At 38.2% G+C, this 23,543-nt stretch overlaps 1 protein-coding gene across 6 annotated transcripts in view; it reads right to left on the bottom strand.

Annotated features, from left to right (window-relative positions):
- Window positions 1–23,543, bottom strand: part of DCLK1 (doublecortin like kinase 1) — a 500,460-nt gene that overhangs the window by 89,087 nt on the left and 387,830 nt on the right. For 3 of the 6 annotated variants that reach the window (XM_054720381.1, XM_054720378.1, XM_054720377.1), the window contains 2 exons: window positions 13,748–13,842; window positions 9,991–10,085 (listed from right to left, as the gene is read on the bottom strand). In XM_054720381.1, coding sequence (XP_054576356.1) covers window positions 10,029–10,085; window positions 13,748–13,842 — 152 coding nt within the window. In that variant the 3' untranslated portion in view covers window positions 9,991–10,028. Of the gene's footprint in view, window positions 1–9,990; window positions 10,086–12,730; window positions 12,734–13,747; window positions 13,843–23,543 lie in introns of those variants that run through there. The other 3 variants (XM_054720380.1, XM_054720379.1, XM_054720376.1) reach the window with 2 other exon arrangements.

Here is a 23,543-nt window from a genome sequence, read left to right as displayed (position 1 = left end):
AATTCAATACTCTAGGTGTATCCTGACCATCACAGAGCAGAGAAAGATAGAGCTTTATTCTGGGTGAGTATAATATTAGTACACTTTAAAGTCATATTGACTTCTTGGTGGTAGCATAATGTGCTAGCCTTACAATGAGCTCACAGTTGTGTCAGGTCTCCCTGTTCTGTATTTGGGAGGGTGGTGTTTCGAATCAAGTCTAATACTTCTCATTTATTCATGTTAAATGCCATCTATTTTACATTCCTAATCTTTACAGCCTATTCGTTTTTGGATTCTGATTTTTGTCACCTAGCATTTTTGCTCTCTCTCCCAGTTGAAGTAATGAGCATGGCTCTGTCTATTCTTGTGATTAATTCTAAATATACTAACTTACTGCTGGAACATTTTGATTATTGTTCATAAATCTGATTGAAGGATTTTGAAAACCAGCAAAGGAAAGATGTTTACACTCTTGTTATTTAGAATTTACACAATGAAATTAATCAACCTTTATTTATGACCAACAGAAACTGAAAAGTCAGTTTTTATTTTCGCATGCTTATAAATAAAATTAATTTACTTGTTTGATTTTTCTGAGCAGACAAATGATTTTATAGTATACGTGATGATAATATTTTGTTTGCTTCAATCAGTTTGTTAATTCCAACACATCTGAATACACAGTACAAAACATACAGTTATTTTAGAATTCAATGCAATTAGCTGCTCTATGAGATATTGTGACATTTGAAATGTCATCACCTCCAAGCATATCTAATGGAAACCAGATGGACAGGCTGCTGGCACCTGGATGCTTTTATGGCACACCTTCATGAAAGCACTACCCTAAGTAAGAACACATCCTAAATGTAGCTATTTAACTTAAGATCATATAACAGATGGAGAACATATCACACTTTTTGAAGTGAGAAAACTGACATAATAACTCTAACCACATTTTATCAAGATGTAGCTGATGAATATGTAGTAAAAAAGCAGTTCATTCTAAATAAAAATTGTATAAGTTCTCCTGCCATTTGTTTGAATGGTGTCACTCATCTTGGGTCCATGCTGAATAAAGATTTCAAAAATACCTAGTTGGTCCAATTGATTTAATCAAGGTAGAAAAATGTCACCAGATAGCTTTAGCTTCCCTGGATAATTGTATTATTTCCACTTCGAATTTTGTCTTGCTATACAACAGTGATTTTCGACCTTTTTCATCTCATAGCACACATAAACTAACTACTAAAATTCTACGACACACCAAAAAATATTTGTTGCCAATCCGACCAAAAAAAAGGTGCAATTTTGATTCATTCATATCAGATGGCTATTGTGTTGGCTGTTGTCATTTTTTTATTTGACAATCATGTATAAAACTAAGCAGTCAGGTATTGCTTGTTTTAAAAATTCTTGTGGCTTACTGGTTGAAAATCATTGGTATACATTTATTACTTTGTAAATATTAATTTAAAAAATTATAAAAAATAATTTTGAAATCAACTGAATGAATTTTATAAGGAAAACACAACCAATAAATATTTAACAGATTCAAGCAATTGTCTTGGTGATTTTGTCTTGATTCAAGGTCTACAAAATCTCTAAAGATGACCTCATATAACAAAATAAAATTATAATCTTCATGTAGAAGCTTAAAACCCATGGAATTCTATGTGCATATAGAAAAACTATACATTTTTTAACTTTCCAAGTTGGTATAGAACAATAAGTTGATGACATCAATCTGCAATAACTACTAGGATTCATTATTTGAAACAAGGAACAAAGGGAACTCCTTTTTCCAAATTGGTGTGTTTAGCCTAAATAAAGTTTAGGATATAGGCAATCATGTAAAAAACTAAGAATAAATACTGAAAAATGTAAAATGTTATCATAAAGATTTGCTCAAAGTTTTAAAAGACTGAAGAACTGTTATTTATGAAATTAGGTTACTTAGAGAAAATTAAAATTAAAATGGCAATATTGGCATTAAATCCATTTTAGTGAAATCCTGGGAGCCATATTTAAAAAAATAAATATATTTAGTTACAACTTTGTTGTTTTAGTAAGTCAATCTTCACTTCTATTTATCAGGCCAAGACCTATAAATTCAAAATCTGAACTAATTGTCTTTTTTTTTTTTTAATATTTTATTTATTTTTTACAGAGAGGAAGGGAGAGGGATAGAGAGTTAGAAACATCGATGAGAGAGAAACATCGACCAGCTGCCTCCTGCACACCCCCTACCGGGGATGTGCCCGCAACCAATGTACACGCCCTTGACCGGAATCGAACTCGGGACCCTTTAGTCCGCAGACCGACGCTCTATCCACTGAGCCAAACCAGTTTCGGCTGAACAAATTGTCTTGAAGAGACTGTCATAGTAGTGGTGGTAGGGGTGGACAACAATGTCTTCTCTTAATTTGATAATAGTTTGGAAGGAGACTAAGAAATAATCTAGTTTATCTCCTCTCAGTAAAATGATTTCCTCCATAATTTCTTCCTTAAATGGGATTTCCAACCTGTGATGAAGGGAGTGCACTACTCTTCCAGGCATCTGTTACCTTTTATTTTAAACTCTATTACACAATTGGGAATTATAAATTTGTGAACATTCCTTCCTGTGGTATTGTTATTGCTTTGGGCATTCATTACATTTAGATTATCAAGGAAATAATAAAGAGAACCAATTAAAGTAAACTGTAATTTTAAGGTTAAAATGACCCTGGTAAAAATATTAGATTTAAAATCAGAATTCTGAACTTCTATAATCATTTTATGATTATAAAATATTTTTTCTAACTAGATTAGTAGAATTTTATTTTCTCCCTTACACCTTATTATGAATGACACATATTATGGGCTTTTGTTCTAAATTTAAGTTGGGTAATCCAGTATTTTATTATTATTATCATTGGTATTCTTATGTATTTATTTATTTTATATATTTACTAGAGGCCCGGTGCATGAAATTCGTGCACGGGGGAGGGTGTTGTCCCTCAGCCCAGCCTCCACCCTCTCCAATCTGGGATCCCTCTCACAATCCAGGACTGCTGGCTCCCAACTGCTCACCTGCCTGCCTTCCTGATTGCCCCTAACCACTTTTGCCTGCCAGCCTGATCACCCCCTAACTACTGCCCTGCCAGCCTGATTAATGTTTAACTGCTCCTCTGCCAGCCTGTTTGCCCCCAACTTCCCTCCTCTGCCGACCTGGTCACCCCTAACTGCCTTCCCCTCAGGCTTGATTGCCCCCAACTGCCCTCCCTTGCTAGCCATCTTGTGGTGGCCATCTTGTGTCCACATGGTGGCAGGATCTTTGACCACATGGGGGCAGCTATCTTGATCTTGTGTGTTGGAGTGATGGTCAATCTGCATATTACTCTTTTATTATATAGGATAGAGGCCTGGTACATGGGTGGGGGCCAGCTGGCTTGCCCTGAAGGGTGTCCCAGATCAGGTTGGGGATTCCCTTGGGGCATGGGGCAGTCTGGGCAAGGGGCCTGTGGTGGTTTGCAGGCTGGCCACGCCCCCTGGCAACCCAAGCGGAGGCCCTGGTATCTGGGATATATTTACCTTCTACAATTGAAACTTTGTAGTCTGGAGCAAAGCCAAGCCTTCTGCTCGCTCCATGGCTGCCGCCATTTCTGTTTGGATTTGTTTACCTTCTATAATTGAAACTTTGTAGCCTTAAGTGGAGGCCTGGGCCAGCCAGGGCATGTTGAAAGCTTGGCTTCCTTGGTCGTTGGGGGCAATCCTAGCCTGCTCTCTCCAGCTCTGTGGCTGCCACCATTTTTCTTGGGATTTATCTTTTATAATTGAAACTTTGTATTCTTGAGTGGAGGCCTGGGCCTGCCAGGGTGTGTGGAAAGCTTGCCTTCCTCTATTGCTGGGGAAACCCAAGCCTCCCTCCTGCTCTCTGTGGCGGCAGCCATCTTGGTTGGGGTTTATTTGCATATATGCTCCTGATTGGCTTGTGGGCTTAGCGAGTTAGGGTCAATTTGCATATTACTCTTTTATTAGGTAGGTTTTATTCAGTGCTTTTAAAATAAATTGGCTTGTAGGCGTGGCTTGTGGGCAAAGCAAGTTAGGGTCAATTTGCATATTACTCTTTTATTTGGTAGGATTTATTCAGTGCTTTTAAAATAACTTGCATATGCACATGTCCATACATACGCAAGTACATTTTCCCCCTTGCAAATTAGATGACCTTGAATAAATGCTTTCAAGCCCAGAAGACAGCTAATATACTTTAAAAGTGTAGTTAATTTCTCTTTTTCAACCAGTTGCTAATGTCTGGCAAATTCACCATTAAAGCAACTCAGAGAGGAAAGTGTATTAATGACTTCAATTTAACCAACTGAAATAAAATTCTTCATCAGATAGTCTTCTTTTGTTGTTATTGTCAGTATTGTACACTTCAGATGTCATATGATGCCATTCTGCTATATCTCAATTATCACTTGCTGATACTAATTATATTACAAGAACACCACAAATATGATTATGAATGTGACTCTTCCCTCACACTGTTATTTCATTTAAATGTCTACTTATCAAATTTTCTGAAAGAAACTCACTGAACAACATTAGGTATTTTTTTCTGTTTATTGTATAGTTATTCTAAGGTGATATCACAAAGTTAACTTTGAGAGGAATAACATGGTCCAATGTGAAACACAGGTACAAATTTTACAAGGAAGCCACAGCATACAGTGATGAAACTTTCAAAATTGGGTAGTTCAATGAAACATTTCATTATGTAGATCTATCAAACTCTGCTGATAGCCTCAGTTTTTAAAACATTTTAACAGCAAATGCTTTTTTAAAGAGAATAAATATCCAAGCAAGTCCAACTGTAAGCAGAAAGTATGTCAACCGTTTTATAAAAATTCTATCCAAATTTACAACATTCATGGTGTATTTTGAAGTAAAATTTCCTTAGAAGAAATAAATTCAGTTCCTTGTTGTTGATGAATATGAACTCAAAAAACAGATCACAAAAATGTTGACTTCCATAGTTCTTTGCCTATGACATTTCAGATATCTACTACCCTGGCTTCAAAGATGTTTTGTGGTCATATATGATACAAACACTCATATATTACATGCATCATGTATACCATCTTGGAATTTATTCATCATCTTTACTAAAATGAACCACATTTTAAGGACACTCTTTATCATGCATCCTTAAAAATTATAATTAGGGCTTCAGATTTCTTATCTTTTCCACATGTATTACATGAACAAAATTATAAATATATTTTAGCTGACATTGTAACAAATGCATCATGCAATTGGTATACTGAATTAAATGCATATCTAATTTTCACACTATTCTCCTATGGGCTATCTCAGTCAAATATATTTGTCCCAAGCATGCACAATTAGAAATGCTAGTAAGGCTAGTGCAAATAAGTATAAGTAGACAAATATGCATATATAGTAAATTCATTCAATTAACATTTTTACATGTGTATATATTTATATAGATACTAGAGGCCCGGTGCATGAAAATTCATGCACTGGAGCGGGGGGGTCCCTCAGACCTGCCTGCCCCCTCTCACAGTCCGGGAGCCCTCAGGGGCAGGAGGCGACCTGGCAATCAGGGGAAGGCAATGCCCCCATCACACCTCTGCTGCTGCCACTGCTGGCAGCACAAGCCTCAGCCGGCCCTGGTTACCTGAGCCTCGGGTGGCCCTGGGTGGCTGGGGGGCTGAGGGAACTGGGGGATTCTGGAGTCAGGCGCACGGAGCGGCTGGATCTGGCGGGGCTGAGGGGACTGGGCGCCGCCATTTTGTGGCTGTAGGCACCGCCATCTTTGAGGGCGTGACAGTCAATTAGCATATTCCCTCCTTATTGGCTGTGGGTGCTGCCATCTTTGTGAGGGCATGATGGTCAATTAGCATTTCCCTCTTTATTAGATAGGGTATACACACATATAGCAAGTTGGTGGTGTTGTTTTTTTTTTGCAAGTATAGTAAGTTTACTACTGAAAATATGTCAACAGTTTAGTGTTTTGAAAGAACATAAAAAATCGCCTTATAGGTTATCTGAATTTGTTATTAAACTTACTTCAAATTGTATATAGTTTGGACTCTCTTCTATTTCTGTTTCAATATAATACTCAACTTCTCACAAATATATAAAACAATATTTCATTTATAGTGAATATTGATTGACAATAATTACATGTCATCAATATGTACACATTAGAGGAATATCTATGATAGTATTCATTTTACTAATTGAATATCAAGACATAACCATATAAATATTAATGTGTGCTTATATTTAACAGTTAACACAAATTGGATTTTTCTAAATTTCAATTATTTTTGTGTGTATCTGGATTTCAATTAAAAAAAATTAGTACGTCTGACTATTTAGAACTGTTTTGTCATACAAGTTTAGCAAACTACTTTTGAACTTAAACATGCCCTAACTAATATGCCATATGTAACAATGTATGACATGAAGGTTTTATATATACTTTCACAAAGAGCCAGTAACTTAGAAGGCTGTGTCATAAAGACTATACTACTTATGGCCTATATACATACACAAATACTTATACAAACACATCCATGTAAACACTGAGCCCAGTGCATTTACATTAACACCCACATACATGTATAGATATATGGCCACTATGAAAAATTTAAGTCCAATGGCTAAAATATATGGAATTATTTTTCAAGAATATTATTCTATATTTTAATTCATTTATATTAAGAAATGTGGTTTTTAAACTTCCTGTTTTAATTTTTTTTTAAAAAGAGCCCAATCATGTATAGATCTACAGTGGATGCAAAAAAAAAAAAAATACCCTTCCTGGGTAACATACGGAGCACATATAGTCCATAAATGGTGGTTCAAAATATTTTTGGAAAACCTCATTTGATTTTTTAATATTTAGACAAGCCAATAGAGCCAATATGTAAATACAGGTATGTGTACAGATGGATGGACCTGACACTTTGTAAAAGCCTATGACAGTATAGACATTGTGGCTTACACCCCCACCCCCACTTAACTGATTAGGCAAGACAAAGAAGAAACAAACCACATGGCTTTCAACATCAGTCCTTTGAATTCACACTGAACTTCACACTTGATATATAATTGGGTTTTGCATTTCTAAAATGCTGAAAGCAGGGAAATATTTATTATATCATTTTCAATGATGTCTAAGAAAAATAGTGAGTACAAATTAAAACCATCAAACTTTTAACTAGAGCGCAGTGCCTTCAACACATTTAAGGTTTACCATTAAGGACAAAAATGCATGTTTCTGCTGGAGTTCTCTCCTGCTTAATAGGACAATTTTAAAAATCAGTGTCTACATTAAAAAAAATAATTCCATAAGCAAAAAATCTTAACTGCCTATAAACCATCAATTTAGTTCCACTAATGAACCGAAAACTTCTGGTTTATTGCTAAGAATGTTTTTATCTATTTCTGCTGGAAGTATGCTCTGCATAGAAAGAGATCTCAAAGTCTATAAATGGTGTGCTGTTTCAATCTCTGAGGGACTTCAGTTTCAAAAAGTAAATGATAAACATTGCCCCTGAACAGTCCTTTAATAAAAGTCATATGTTGAAAAGATTAAATGCCATGGAATAGCATTTCCCTTGGAAATGCTTGAATGGAAAGTTGGCCATGATATCGTCAATTAGTACAAGTCCAGGTTTTTGTTGTTGTTGTTTTTTTTTCAGTTTTTTTGTTGTGTCTAAAAAAAGTCATAGACTTCATATCAGTTGGTAAAATCTGCCACTTATCCAGAATAAATATCATTTATTGGGCCTCTCTAAGCAGTAGTTCTCCATAAGGTTGACAGTGTAGGGAAGTTAAAATTATTGGAATTTATTTTTGTTTTGGACCATCTAACTCCACCAGATTTAGTTAACTGTTCCACTGCTTTCTTTGCATTTTGGACAGTTCAGTCAAATACATACCAACTTTTATGTATTAAGACTCAACTGTATTAAGTAATGCATTTTACAAAGACATAACTAGAACAGACACCAGCATAGGCAACTTCCCAGATGTTTACAGTTTCAGATAAAACAAAGCAGCCCTTTGATCTCAGCAGGAGTCTCTGTACTTTTCTATTGGAAACAGTTTTAAAACATGAAGTCTGGAACAGGTATTATTATGAACTGCTCTTTCAAGATGGAATGGTTCAGTTTGCAGTTCTCGAATAACCTGCCAGAGAAGTGTCTTTCTCTCCAACAGACAGGATAATGAGGCACTAATTATTATAAGGCTAAGTTTCAAATGCTGTTAGATTGCCTGGACTTTTTTTATCTTCTTTTGGTTGAAGTATTTTATTCACTTGGAAAGTGAAATGGTAACATATGTAACTATAAGCCAGATGGTAAAATTTGATAGTTGAGTAATTTATCAAGGAGTTAAATTGCTAACATTTTAAATAGTATATGACAACTGAATTTCTCTCCATCTTGAATCAAACATTTTGTTTCAAAATCCATTTTCAAGTAAAATTTGAAAAGAAAACTCAAGTAAAAGCCTCCAAATGGCATCATACATTATTAATTTATCACCTACTGAGTAATGTCAAGCCTGTATAGTATCAAAACCATGCTTCACAAGTCTTAAATTGTTAGTGTTTAGTAAAACTAGATGATCATTAGGATATGGCTTAAATACAATAGACCATACACATTAAATTAATTTAACATTCAGATTGTAAAATAATTATTTTATGTTTAAGAAAAGCTGACCATAATTTTTAAGAAAGGACCAGAAGAGCAGAATTAATAGGTTAATGTTAACAATGGGTTATAATTATAGACTTATTTGGTTTAACACAAAAGGAGTTTTGCATATGAAAATTTCCAAAACACTAGCAAGACCTAGGATTTATTGGAATGGAGATTTAGATATTTTGGGCCTTCTTTATACAGTACCATCTAAAAGAATTTAGCTTTTCAAATTGATTTTTTGGAAGAAGTCCAGATACAATTATTTTTTTAGTTCTGTGTGTAAAAAAAAGTTTCCTAGCTACAGACTTTACACATTTGAAAAATTACATATATAGTTGTGAGAGGAATTATATAATTTATAGTTCTTTATGTTAGTGTTTAGCTTCAGCTATTTTTAAACTGTTTCAAGTAAAAATAATTTTAAAAAATTTAAATTTGCTCAACAAGAAAAATAAGGAAATTACTAATGTTTAATGTTAAAGTCTTCATGAGATGTATCCTTGACATGGGTGTTTTTCTTCAATTATATTAACCCTTTGCACTCGCTTGCTTTTTTCTCGATTCCTTTATTCTACTCGGGATTTAATTTTTTAAATACCCCAGATTTTACAAAGCGTGGCAGTAGAATAAAAAAACTGGAGTTTCTTTTCATACAAACTTATTTATTTGGATTTTTTATATTTCAAATTATTGATACATTCAATAACTGTCACACTCGACATCCGAGTGCAAAAGGTTAACCCACAAAATGATAAGTAGCTTTCTCTAATGACTAGGAAGAAAAAAATATCTACCTGTATTTTTTTATTATTTTGCTGTAAAAGTACCTTTAAAAATCAGCCATCCAAATTTTAAAAAGAATTTAATTTTAAGAAAAATGTGTTTTAGTGCCATTTTAATCTGCTTGACCAAAAATACAGAAAAATTGTATCTACATGTCTACTTATGATTAAAATCAAAACCCCAGCTACAAAAATTATAACTCTGTATTGCTGCATCATTAGCATATTCTTATACTCAATATTGGGTTCATATTTGAAATTAACCTGGAGTCAGGCCTTGCATAAAACCTCAGCAACTGAGTGAGTTTGTGTTCAAGATCCCCCAATCAAATAATGTAGGAGATATAGAAAGAAAAACTCCAGGATTAACATCATAAATATAAAATGTCTGTATATTTACTTTTATATGATTTAGGCTTCACAATTTCAAAGTATGCAAAACTTTTTTGTGTATTTTACTGTTAGACTTTTGCTTAGAAAATGTTTAACCTTCACCTAATCACAAACCATATACATTGCACCATTGTCTCTTTTACATTGAGTCTCCCATTGATTCCAAATCATCTGAAGAGAGGGGGCGGTACAGGTCCTGTAAGAGGAAGGGCAGCATAAATTGTTTACTTGGCCCTCATAGGTGCCCTATGGCTCCTAGAGTGGAGCAACGCTGAATGAGCACACGCAGTGTCTAATGTCATTAGACTTATTAGCGACCAAATTCATGTAAGGGGAAAAATAATTGAGAAACCATCTAAATAGACAAAATAGTGCTTATTTTGCCTTATTGACTTGATCTCCTCAGGAACTTTTACCTTCCTTTGTGTCCAGTTAAGTTTTACAGCCCCTGAGGTCTGTCAATGCCATCCCTGCTTCTATGTGTCTAGGCAATTCTTCCTTGAACATCTCCTTCCCATTTTGGGTAGAAGAGGAATATGCTTACTTCACAAAATAATTTATTAGAAGCACCAGCTGGCATTCAGCAAATTCAAGTCCCAGAGCAACAACCTAAGTGCTGTATTTGCACATCACATAAATCCAATAAGTAGTGCCTTTCCAAATTTGATGTTTGGAAGACAGAAAGAATGCAAACTTGACTCACACCCCTTTCTAATATTCTTCCCCAATTCCGCAACCACTCAACTATCTCCTCTCCTTTTCTTCCCTCCACCCCTTTTTGCCAAGAGATCTTTCTCTATTGGTAGCCAGGCAACCAGCTCAGATCTGCACTGTCTAGAATCCTGGCTTCTTTCCTATTTTGTACCACCCACTCTGCACATCATCTGAATGATGAGATAACCTACAAAAAGTCAGCAATGTGGGAGTATAATGGGGAGCTTCATTCAACCCACACAACATATTTCTTTCTGATACATTAAAAATGGGACCCAAGAAAGTCCATGGATGGAAAAGATCCTCCAAGATGTTTGTCCGTGACCAGTCAAATGCTTCTAGACAGCAATTTAAATTACTATTTTGTAAAAACAGGGAGGTTGCTTGCCAACAGTACTTTTATAAAGAAAAATATCTGGCATGCAGACTCTTGTTGTATATAACTATTCTAAAAACCAAGAGAGATAACACAAAAATATAATTTGAAGGGAAGTAAAAAAAAAACCTGATTTGATTATCTAATTAATATAGATTTTCTTATTTGTGAAGAAATTAGTCAAACGTCTTGATATTTCTTTAAAAAACAAAAATTTATGTTCAGGTAGGAAGTGTGAGTATGTGAGTGTGTGTCTGTGTATGTGTTTGGGGGGACAGCCAAGTTTTCCTGGCCACGTTGCTAGGCAACAGAGAGGGAAAATAGAAGTAGCTACTGCTTTCCAGTTTGCAATAAAAAGAGTTAATTTATTCATTGAAATATCTTCTTTTAGCACTTGCCATCTTTCACTTATTTCAGTATTTCCTGCATATGAGCACAGCCAAACATTTGAGAAGAACATTAACCAAACTTGAAACAGGGTCAGTTTTTAGGGATATTAGAGGCCCATTTTAATCTGGAGAGGTTATTTGATGTAGTTGACTCCACACCCAGATGAAAGCTTCTCTTGCTAGAGCAGCTGGGAATGTGCCTGTTCACTGACACGGTACATGAATGGAGAATGTTCATTTTTGGCCTGAATTCAAAAGCCTGGAAACTAAGCCATCTCTGATTCATCCAGTTCTCCACTCATAACATGTGCATAATAAATGTTTTCAGATGATGATAAGCCCTGTATCTCTCTAAAACAAATGAGATTGTTTCCCCCTCTCAGGTATGATGCTTGCATTGTTAATTTAAATGACAAAATGAAGAATGTATAAGACAACCATCCCTTACAATCAGTTCCCACGTGACAATGTTAATTATATAAACTCTTGGCCACACAGCTGCTAGTAACTGCATGGAAATTTTCTGCCTCAGCTAGACAAAATAATAGTGAAATAGAAAATACAGAGAGCAGAAGTAAACTCCAGCCTCATTCTTCAAACAAAGGGTTAAGCAAGGAGCTTTATGTCCCCATTAAGCAAGCAGGAGAGAAAATCAAATCTATGGCAGGGCTTCTCAATCATTCTAATTTAATATCAACCACTAAGCATGAACAAAATCCTAAATCTGAGTTTAATAAGTTCAAAGGATCAAGAGGAATTTCTATACCAGGTATACTCTTCAAAGGGAGAATGTTCTATGAAAGAGGGCCCTTTCTGTGCTGTATCCAATGGTTGTTCCTACAGATGAGGCTCTGGCTGGGTAATATTTATAAATAAATAAATAAATAAATAAATAAATAAATAAATAAATAAATAAATAAAATCACCTTATTACTTCCTCCACTCAAACATAGACATTTAGCAGATTAAATTAATTTGGCCAATTCTTTTTAGTAGTTCACTAATGACTACTGTACTTTAAAATGCCAAATTAGACAGTGGCCAAAGAAGAAAACTATACTGAAAACACTTGAACAGAACTGAAATAAAATTATTGGGTTTTCTGTCTGGAAAGAGCCTCTTTATTTTCTTTCATTTTACCAAGGCCCAGAGAGGATAACAGACTAATCTAAGATAACACAGCTATTTAGTGAAGGAGCTGGTGCCAAACCCCAGGCCTCATCAAATAATCCAAACAAGCCAAACCTGATGCCAAGGGCATCAGTGGGAAATGACAATACAACCTGATATTGGCGAGACAGGCTCCAAAGAGACTAGGCACTGATTCCACAGCCCCCGCTCTCGACAGTGTTGTGTGAACACAACCTGGGAGGAAGCTTGAACATAGGAGCTTCCATGTTGGTTACAGTTTAAATTTATGGAACTTGGAAGTCTCGTTTCAAAACACTTAATAAAAGAAGCCAAATTCAAGAGATGTCCAAAGACTCCAACGAGCCTTTGCTTATTAAAATATTTAGTGAGCACCATCATATAACCTCCTAAGCACCTGTATTCCTCCCCACCTTGCTTGTGAAATCAGGACAATGAATGGCCTTCCATTTCCTCCACTGTACCTCCCCCCTCCTCCCCTTCTCACTCCTTTTAGTCTTGCCTTGTAAAGAGACAACAACAGTGGTTCTTCCATTCCCCTTCCTTAGCATGGAGAAGCTAACACTGTTTTCAGTAACTTTTTAATTTTGGTCTCCAAGCTTGGTCATCTCTCCACCATTTCAGAGGAAGCTAAAAATTAAACTCAGGTGGTGATGAAAAACAAGGGGCTCCATGTTTGTTTCATTCACAAAAGTACGTCTCACATGGACCCTTGTCCTTTTCCATGGACCCTAAGCCACTCTGGAGCACCATTCTATGCTATAAGCAACCCCTGACAATGGCCCACCCCTCCAACAATGGCACTGTTCTTCTCCCTCTGAAGGAAGGCTGATGATCAATGATGATGTCTAATAAAGCTTATTAAACTCAGGAAGCTTCCAAGTCATTGCCAGTAAAGTCTTTGTAATTCAGGACAAAAAGAGTAACGTGTTAAAAAGTGAAGCAGCAAATGGTAACACCTTAATCAATAAAGAATTTTTTTTTAAAAAAGTGAAGCAGCAACTGTTTATTCTTCTCAGAGATAAGGTTTAAACAGGTTCATAGAGAAAGTGAAAGCCCTGAGTTCTAGCGAAGAGAAACGATAGCCATTGCTCACCTCCTGCTCTACTTCCACCTGGTTATTACTTAGAGACAAGAGTGCTATTATGAGAGAGCTATTTGCTGGCACCTGTGCCATTCTGCACCAAGGCACATACAGATCTGAAGCAAGGGGCTTGCTTCTTTCCTTACCCTCTGCTTCCGAAGGCTTCCTGGGCTGGTGGGTGATGGACTTGGTGACTTGCCAGACCGTGGAGTGGAGAGCTGACTACCAGGGGTCCCATTAACTAGAAGCACAAAGAACCACAGATGGGAAAATGGCACGTTAAAAAAGTTTCATGACAAAATCAACTTCTCTGAGAAATAATTATAGAGGAACATTTGCTAAAATTCCAGATACCTTTTTATCTGTGGTCCTGAGAAAAAGCTTCAGGAAATAACCGTCTTCAGAAATTTACTGTTTTGTTAAGCCAGTATTTAATACAACAACAGGTTACATAAAATTTTTAAATGTTCTTTTCGTACCTTTCCTGATGAATTTATTAATGATGTCTTTTACTGTGCCGATAGAAATTTGGGGAATGTTATTAAAGCCCTGGGGCATTTTTAATGGGACTCATTTTTAATTCATTAGCTTCCAGTAGGAGTAAATATTAGCACAGCTCCCAGGTGATATTCTCAGTACTTGTTAAACTAAATCGCTATATTTTTATAGTTAACAACTCACTTCTGGAAGTTCCTGCATCCATGTCTGCCCTGCACATCTGCCTCACCTAAACACTTGAAGGGCCTGCTTTTAAACAAGACAAAGCAATTGGCACAGACACTCGGGAACTCCTCACTGACTGTCCTTACCACTGTTGAAAAGTAAAAGCTGATTTCTAATAGATTTAAATCTCTGGACTTTTACCTGATTATTAAGACTTTCAGAAAACATTATCACTAAACTGAACCAAAGCCACAGAACTCAAGTAAACAATAATTTTCTCTAAGCAACATTATGAAACACTTAAAGATATTACTTTATAAAGATATATAAGGACAACATTTTTACATGTTTTACATCCACGGGCAAGGAAGTAGAGTAGCAATGAGACACACACATTCTTGAGAGTGCATAACAAACATTTTCCAAAAGAGAGAGCAATGATGCATTTAACTTACCTTCTATGAGTTCTAACATGGACACAGTCTTACTGTTTGACCTGACAGTAGTAAGAGGCAAAGTCCCTTCTCTGCACTAAGCCAAGCACCCACAGAAATGGGAGGCAGTTGGAGTAGTTGGATGGCTAAGGCTGCTGCTCCCAGAGCAGACGGAATGAGATGCAGGATTCATCAGCAGATGCCTTTTCTGCATAAGGCTGACGTCTTCCAAGCAGCAGTGGGAGGTGCAGGTTCTGTCTCAGGCTGTATCAAAGGTGTCAATTAAGCCTTATGCCAACTCGGGAGCCACTGCAACCCCCTCCCAGACACCACTAACTCCCTGAAGGCCGGAAGCTGGAGCCCTTTTTCAGTACTTTGCACTGAATCATAACAAAGTGCCTCCAGGGGAGCAAGAGACCGATGACTCATCTGAAAATCAAAATGACAGTAATTCTTCTAAAGCCTAGTGACTACCCAGTACTAAGTATACCCTTAAAAATTTAGTGGTATGATGTTTATTGATTTTTCTTACACAATGTTTGCACAAAATCTTTGGGTCCATGAAAGTGGGAGGTTGTTTTGTCTTCTCCAAAGACCTTTAAAAAATGTCATATAGCCTACATTGCACTGATTTGTAGTTTTGACTTTGGTGATTTAAAAAACACAACTTCCTTTTCTTTTTTTGGTAGTTTAAAGTAGAGAGCACTGAGCATGCTTTAATTGCTTGCTTTCTACAGTCCATCCTTACTGAGCTTAATGCTCAGGCCTCTTTGCACTGGACTTCCCAGCCAGTGACCTCTATGGGAAGGGCTTCTAAAGAGGCAAGGACTAAAGAGCTGTGGGCAACTAATAAACCAGTAAGCAAAATATCCTTAGGAGTTGACAGAAAAACATGTTTTATTAATGTGATATTTTCTTTGCCTGCTTCTCCACTTTGTCTTTTTGTTGTACCAAAAGGCTAAACAGATTGGGGGGAAAAAATGAATAAATGAGGAAGCAAACATAGTATTTACATATTAAAATTTTTGAGATGCTAATCTTCTCAAGCCAAATGGGGAAGGGGGAGTGGTTCTCAGGAAATCAGCCTTAGGAATACATTGTTAAAAAAAGAATAAAACAATAAAAAACTTGCACCTCAGTTTATTGAAGAACTTATTTTCAATGGAACATTTAAATTATATATATATATATAAACAAAATCAGGAATGAGAGAGGAGAGTCACCAAAGAGATCACAGATGTACAAAGAATCATACGAGAGAATATTATGAAAGACTACTATATGCCACCAAATTCAATAACCTAGAAGAAATGGATAATCCTAGAAATATACAATCTTCAGACTAAATCATGAAGAATTAGAAAATCTAAATAGACCAATCAGCAGTGAGGAAATTGAAACAACCAGCACCCCCCCCCCCAAAAAAAAAGGTCCAGGACCAGATGGCTTCACCAGTAAATTCTACCAAACGTTCAAAGAAGATTTAAAACCTATGCTTCTCAAACTCTTCCAAAAGATTGAAGAAGAGGCAATACTTCCTAACACATTTTATGAGGCTAATATAACCCTGACACCAACACCTGGCAAAGATAACACACACAAAAAGAAAATTACAGATCAATATCTCTGGTGAATACAGATGCAAAATTCCTAAACAAAATACTAGCAAATCACCCTAGCTGGTTTAGCTCAGTGGATAGAAGGCCGGCCTGTGGACTGAAGGGTCCTGGGTTCAATTCTGGTCAAGTGCACATGCCCGGATTGCAGGCTGGATCCCAGTGGGGAGTGTGCAGAAGGCAGCCAATCAATGATTCTTTCTCATCAATGATGTTTCTATCTCTCTCTCCCTCCTCCTTTCTCTCTGAAAGCAATAAAGATATATATTTTTAAAATACTTGTAAATCAAATGAATGCAACAGTACATAAAAAAAAATAGCACATAAAAATTAAGTGAGATTCATTCCAGAGGCACAAGGATGGTTAAATATATGCAAAACAATCAATGTAATATACCACATTAATAAAAGAAAGGATAAAATCATATAATCTTATAAAATAATGGATACAAATGGATATAAATGGATACAAAAAAGCATTTGCTAAGATACAACATCCATTTATGATTAAAACACTCAATAAAGTAGGAAGAGAAGAAAAATACTTCAACATTATATAGGTCATATATGATAAGCCCTCAGCTAATACCATACTAAATGGTGAAAAAATGAAAGCTTTTCCTTTAAGATCAGGAACAAGACAAGGATGTCCACTCTCACCCCACTTATTCAACACTAGTGGCCTGGTGAACAAAATTCATGCACAGGGGGTGTGTGTCCCTCAGCCCAGCCTGCACCCTCTCCAATCTGGGACTCCTCGAAGGATGTCCTACTGCCGATTTACAGAGTTCAGGCCTAAACAGGCATTCAGACATCCCTCTCACAATCCGGGACTGCTGGCTCTTAACTGTTCACCTGCCTGCTTGCCTGATTGCCCCTAACCACTATGCCTGCTGGCCTGCTTGCCCCCAACTGCCCCCTGCTGCCAGCCTGCTCACCTCCAACTGTCCCCCTGCTGGCCTGCTCACCCCCACCTGCCCTCCCCACTGGCCTGCTCACCCCCAACTGCCCCCCTGCTGTCCTGATCACCCCCAACTGACCCCACTGACAGCCTGCTTGCCCCCAACTGGCCCCCTTGCTGGTCTGCTCACCCCAACTGCCACCCCACCACCAGCCTGATCACCCACAACTGCCATCCCATCCTGGCCTGATCACCCACAACTGCCCTCCCTTCTTGGCCTCTAACTGCCTCTACCTCAGCCCCACCACCATGGCTTTGTCCAGAAGAACATCCGGAAGGACTCCTGGAAGGTCTCCCAGTCTAATTAGCATATTACCCTTTTATTAGTATAGATAGAGGCCTAGTGCACGGGTGGGGGCCGGCTGGTTTGCTCTGAAGGGTGTCCCGGATCAGGGTGGGGGTTCCCGCTGGGGTGCCTGGCCAGCCTGGGTGAGGGGCTGATGGCTGTTTGCAGGCTTGCCATGCCCCTCAGCGGGGACCCTCACTCCATGGGAGCATGGCCAGCCTGGGTGAGGGGCTGAGGGCTGTTTTCAGACTGGCTGCACTCCCTTCAGGGTTGGGGTCCCCACTGGGGTGCCTGGCCAGCCTGGGTAAGGGGCTGAGGGCCATTTTCAGGCTGGCCATGCCCCCCAGTGACCCAGGCCCCCAGCCACTCCTTCAGCGGCGGCCAGGGAGGGCTGGAAGCCTGGGTTGCCCCCAGCGACCCAGACCCCCAGCCCCTCCTTGAGCAGAGGCCAAGGCGGGTGGGAAGGAAGCGTGGCTTCCTCCATCGCTGGGGGCAATCCAAGCCTCCTGCTCGCTCCAGCTCCGTGGCCTCCACCATCTTTGTTGGGTTAATTTGCATACTCGCTCCTGATTGGCTGGTGGGCATAGCGGAAGGAAGGTCAATTTGCATATTTCTCTTTTATTAATGTAGATAGTGCTGGAAGTCCTAGCCAGAGCAGTAAAACAAGAGAAAGAAATAAAGAGCATTCAAAGGAAGGAAGAAGTAAAACTGTCACTTTTTGTTGATGACATGATTCTGTATATAGAAAACTCTAAAAAATCTACCAAAAATATTAGAAACAATAAACAAATACAATCAAGCTGAAGATACAAAATCAATGTCCAAAAATCTATTGCCTTCCTGTATACTAACAACAAAACTTCAGAAATGAAAAACAAACAAACAAATACATATTCCTTTTGCAATTGCAACCAAAAATAAAATACCTAGGAATAAACTAAACAAAGCACTTAAAAGACTTACATATTGAAAATTACAAAGCATTATTAAAAGAGATTGAAAAGACACAACAAAATGGGAAAATATCCTGAGCTCATGGATTAGAAGAATTAATGTAGTTAAAATGGACATATTACTCTAAGCAATATACAGATTTAATTCAATCCCCACCAAACTGTCATTTTTTAAAAGAAATAGAAGGAGAAATCATCAGATTTGTATGGAACCACAAAATACTGTGAATAGCTAAAGCAATCCATGTAGGAATCATGCTACCTGACTTCAAATTATACTAGAGAGCTACAAAACAGCATGGTATTGGCAGAGAAAAAGATGCACAGTTAAATGGAACAGAATAGAGAGCCCAGCTATAAAACCACATACATATGCACAGACATTTTTTTACAAAGGACCCAGAAACACAATGGAGCAAAGACAGTCTCTTCAATAAATGGTGCTGGAAAAACTGGAAAGCCACATGCAAATTATTGAACCTGGGTTACAGTTTGTCCCCACGTACAAAAATTAATTCAAAATGGATCAAAGACCTAAATATAAGACCCTAAACTGTAAGTTACATAGAAGAAAATATAGGTACCAAATTTATGGCCCTTAGTCATGAGAACATTTTTTGAACTTGACCCCAAAGGCAAGGGAAGTAAAGGCAAAAATGAATGAATGGGACTATATAAAGCTAAAAAGCTTCTGCACAACAAAAGAAACTGATGACAAAACAAACAGGCAGCTAACCAGATGAAGATGATATTTAGCAAACAGTAGCTCCAACAAAGGTTTAATTTCCAAAATATATAAATAACTCATATAGATGAAAAGATGTTCAACTTCACTGGCAATTAGGGAAATATAAATAAAAATTACAATGAGATACCTGTTAGAGTGGCCATTATCAATAAGACAAGCAATAAGAAGTGTTGGAGAGGTTGTGGAAAAAAGGGAACTCTCATTCACTGCTGATGGGTATGTAGACTGGTACAACCACTATGGAAAGCAGTCTAGTGATTCCTCAAAAAGTTAAGAATAGAGATTCCATACAACCCAGCAATTCCTTACCTTGGTATTTACCCAAACATTCAAAATCATATATTCACAAAGATATATGCACCTCTAGTTTCATTGCTGCATTATTCATGGTGGCCAAGACGTGGAAACAACCAAAGTGTCCTATGATGGAGTACTGGATAAAGAAGATGTGGTACATATACACAATGCAATACTAGTCAGCCATAAGAAAGGATGAAATACTGCCATTTGCAACAACATAGATGGACCTTGAGAATATTATGCTAAGTGAAATAAGTCAGTCAGAAAAAGCTAAGAACCATATGATTTCATTCATCTGTGGGATATAAAACTGAAACTCATGAACACAAACAGCAGTGTGGTGGTTGTCAGAAGGAAGGAGTTGGGGAGAGAAAGGGGTTCTAATATATGGTGAAAGGAGATTTGACTTTGGGTGGTGGGCACATGGTGCAATATACAGGTATTTTAACATAGAATCCCATACCTGAAACCTATGTGATCATGTTGACCAATTTCATCCCAATAAATTAAATTTTTTAAAAAGTGATAAGCAACTTGACCAGAAAATAAAGGGGAGAGCCCAAGATCTAACCTAGGCAATCCAGAAATTGTCCTCTTCATCACTGCCTTCCCTTACTTGCAGGAAAATCAGATAACCAAACTATCCTATCTAATAAAAGAGTAATATGCAAATTAACCGTCACTCCAACACACCCACAAGCCATGCCCACCAGCCAATCAGGAGCAAGTATGCAAATTAACCCAACTAAGATGGCTGTGGCCACAGAGTGAGCAGGAGGCTTGGGTTTCCCTGGTAATGGAGGAAGCCAAGCTTTCAGCACACCCTGGTCGGCCCAGGCCTCCACTCAAGGCTACAAAGTTTCAATTATAGAAGATAAATAAATCCCAACAAAAATGGTGGCAGCCACGGAGCTGGAGAGAGCAGGAGGCTCGAGTTGCCCCCAGCAATGGAGGAAGCCAAGCTTCCTCTGCTCAAGTCTACAAAGTTTCAATTATAGAAGATAAATAAATCCCAACAAAAATGGCTGCGGCCATGAAGGAAGCAGGAGGCTTGGCTCCACTCAAGGCTACAAAGTTTCAATTATAGAAGATAAATAAATCCCATATATGAGGGCCTTCGATTGGGTCACTGGGGGACATGGCTGGCCTGCAAACCACCACAGGCCCCTTGCCCAGGCGGCCCCATGCCCCAAGGGAACCCCCTCCCTGATCCTGGACACCCTTCAGGGTAAACCAGCTGGCCCCCACCCATGCACCAGGCCTCTATCCTATCTAATAAAAGAGTAATATGCAGATTGACCATCACTCCAACACACAAGATGGCTGCCCCCATGTGGACACAAGATGGCCACCACAAGATGGCCAGCAGGGGAGGGCAGTTGGGAGGGACCAGGCCTGCAAGGGAGGGCAGTTGGGGACGATCAAGCCTGAAGGGGAGGGCAGTTAGGGGTGACCAGGCCAGCAGAGGAGGGAAGTTGGGGGCAACCAGGCCTGCAGGGGAGGGCAGTTAGGGGTGACCAGGCCTGCAGGGGATGGCAGTTAGGGGCAAACAGGCTGGCAGGGGAGTGGTTAAGGGGTGATCAGGCTGGTAGGCAGAACTGGTTAGAGGCAATCAGGAAGGCAGGCAGGCGAGCATTTGGGAGCCAGCAGTCCTGGATTGTGAGAGAGATGTCTGACTGCCCGTTTAGGTCTGGTCCTATTGCGATCGGGCCTAAATGGGCAGTCGGACATCCCTCGAGGGGTCCCAGGTTGGAGAGGGTGCAGGCTGGGCTGAGGGACCCCCCCCATGCATGAATTTCATGCACCAGGCTTCTAGTTATCATAATAAAGTATTTTGAGATGGGAAGTACTGAGTGTTGCTGTTGTTGTCCACAATTTATGAGGTCAAGGTTGGCTTACACCCTACAAACAAAGTAAAAATGATGGAGCCAGAAGCCAAGTATTAGTAGGAGTTTAAAAGAGGGTAAGGCACAATATAGGAAAGTGTGCCAAGGTGAGGATCACCTGTCTCATGGTTGGCTGTGGAGGAGGGAGCAAGTGTGGTGTATTAAAGATATCTGAATTAGCTCAGCTAATAGGTGGAGCTAGAGGGAAAGAGCCTTATGAATGAGAGTGTAGGAGGGGTAAGCAGGGATGGCATAATGCAGGTCCGAGTGTCTCTGTCCACTGGGGCACTTGGATCTGCATCCTTTATTCAAAGCCACTGGGCTTAGGACTTCTACATGTTCACCATCTCTCTGGAAAAATGAAGCATAAGTCCCAGACAAGTTATTTATAATCAACCACCTTTAGAATACAACCTGCTTGAAAGTTGGGAATGGCCTGTATCCTTAGGGTCAGAGGTGTTCAAACTCTTCCTCTTGGGCCTCCTAAAACGCATTAGCACCATGGCTGGTGTGGCCCACTTGGTTGGACATATTCCCATGCACTGAAAGTTTGCTGGTTTAATTCCAAGTCAGGGCACATGTCCAGTTTGCAGGCTCATCCCCAGTAGGGGGTGTGCTGGAGGCAGCTGATTGATATTTTGCTGTCACAACCATGTTTCTCTCCCTCTCCCTTCCTCTTTATAAAAAGAAGAAGAAGAAGAAGAAGAAGAAGAAGAAGAAGAAGAAGAAAGAAGAAAGAAGAAAGAAAGAAGAAAGAAGAAGAAGAAGAAGAAGAAGAAGAAGAAGAAGGAGAAAGAAGGAAAAAAGTTTCCTTAAAAAAAGCATTAGCAACATCTTAAAATGACCCTTGACATCCAGAAAATATCTCACACCTTGTCAGAATAAATAATTTGGGTCCTCTCTCTTTATTTCTTGATAATCTTGTCTAGAGGTTCATCAATCTTGTTTATCCTTTCAAAGAAACAGCTCTTGGTTTTATTGATCTTTTGTACTGTTTTTCTTGTTGTTTGTTTGTTTGTTTGTTTGTTTTGTCTCTATGTCATTTATTTCCACTCTGCTGTTTATTACTTCATTCCTTCTGCTTACTCTGGACTTTTCTTGTTGCTCTCTTTCTAATTCTTTAAATTATAGGGTTACATAATTTATTACCAGTTTTTCTTGTTGGTTTTGTTGTTGTTGTTGTTGTTGTTTTTAGGTAGGCCTGTAGAGCTATGAACTTCTCTAACATGACTGTTTTCACTGTGTCCCACAGATTTTGCATTATTATGTTTTTGTTGTCATTTTTTTTCAGGCTGTTTTTTATTTCTTCTTTTATCTCTTTGGTAGCCCAATAATTGTTTAATAGCATGCTATTTAGCCTCCAAGTATTTGCTTTTTAAAAATTGTTTTATTGTAGTTGTTTTCTAATTTTATACCATTTCAGTCTTCATGAATTTGAAGAGACTTTGCCTATGTCCCAATATGTTGTCTATCTTTGAAAATGTCTCATGTGCAATTGAGAAGAATGTATATTCTGTAGCTTTTGGGTGAAATTTTCTGAAGATGTCAATTTGTTCCATCTGTTCTAGTGAGTCATTTAAGATTGCTGTTTCTTTGTTGATTTTTTTGTCTAGATGATTTATATAGTGATGTCAATGGGGTATTATAGACCCCTACTATGATTGTATTGTTGTTGATCTCTCCCTTGATATCTTCCAGAAGTTTTTTTTTTTTGTTTAGTTTTATTTTGTTTGTTTTTTATGTATTTGGTTGCTCGTATGTTGGGTGCATATAGGTTTACCAGAGTTCTATCCTCTTGTGCTATCAATCCCTTTAGTATTATGAAGTGGCCTTCCTTGTCAATACTTACACAAAAACATGTCTTCTGACCACAACTGAGTTATAAACATCTTCTTCAACTCTTTCCTATTCTAGCATTTATTTATATTGAACTAGCAACGGTTCCTTAAATATACCTTCATGCCTTTGTGTCTTAACTCACATTGTGTCCTCAGGTGGTATGCCTTCCTGGCTCTTCATATTCTCACAGGACCCTTCAGATCCCAATTTATAACTCCTGTTCTCTTGAAAGCTTTCTCTTACCTCACTAATAAGA

This window comes from Eptesicus fuscus, chromosome 8, assembly GCF_027574615.1.
Source record: "Eptesicus fuscus isolate TK198812 chromosome 8, DD_ASM_mEF_20220401, whole genome shotgun sequence".
Taxonomy (NCBI): domain Eukaryota; kingdom Metazoa; phylum Chordata; class Mammalia; order Chiroptera; family Vespertilionidae; genus Eptesicus; species Eptesicus fuscus.
Note: the sequence above shows the minus strand (reverse complement) of the source record. Positions and strands in the feature narration are given on the sequence as shown.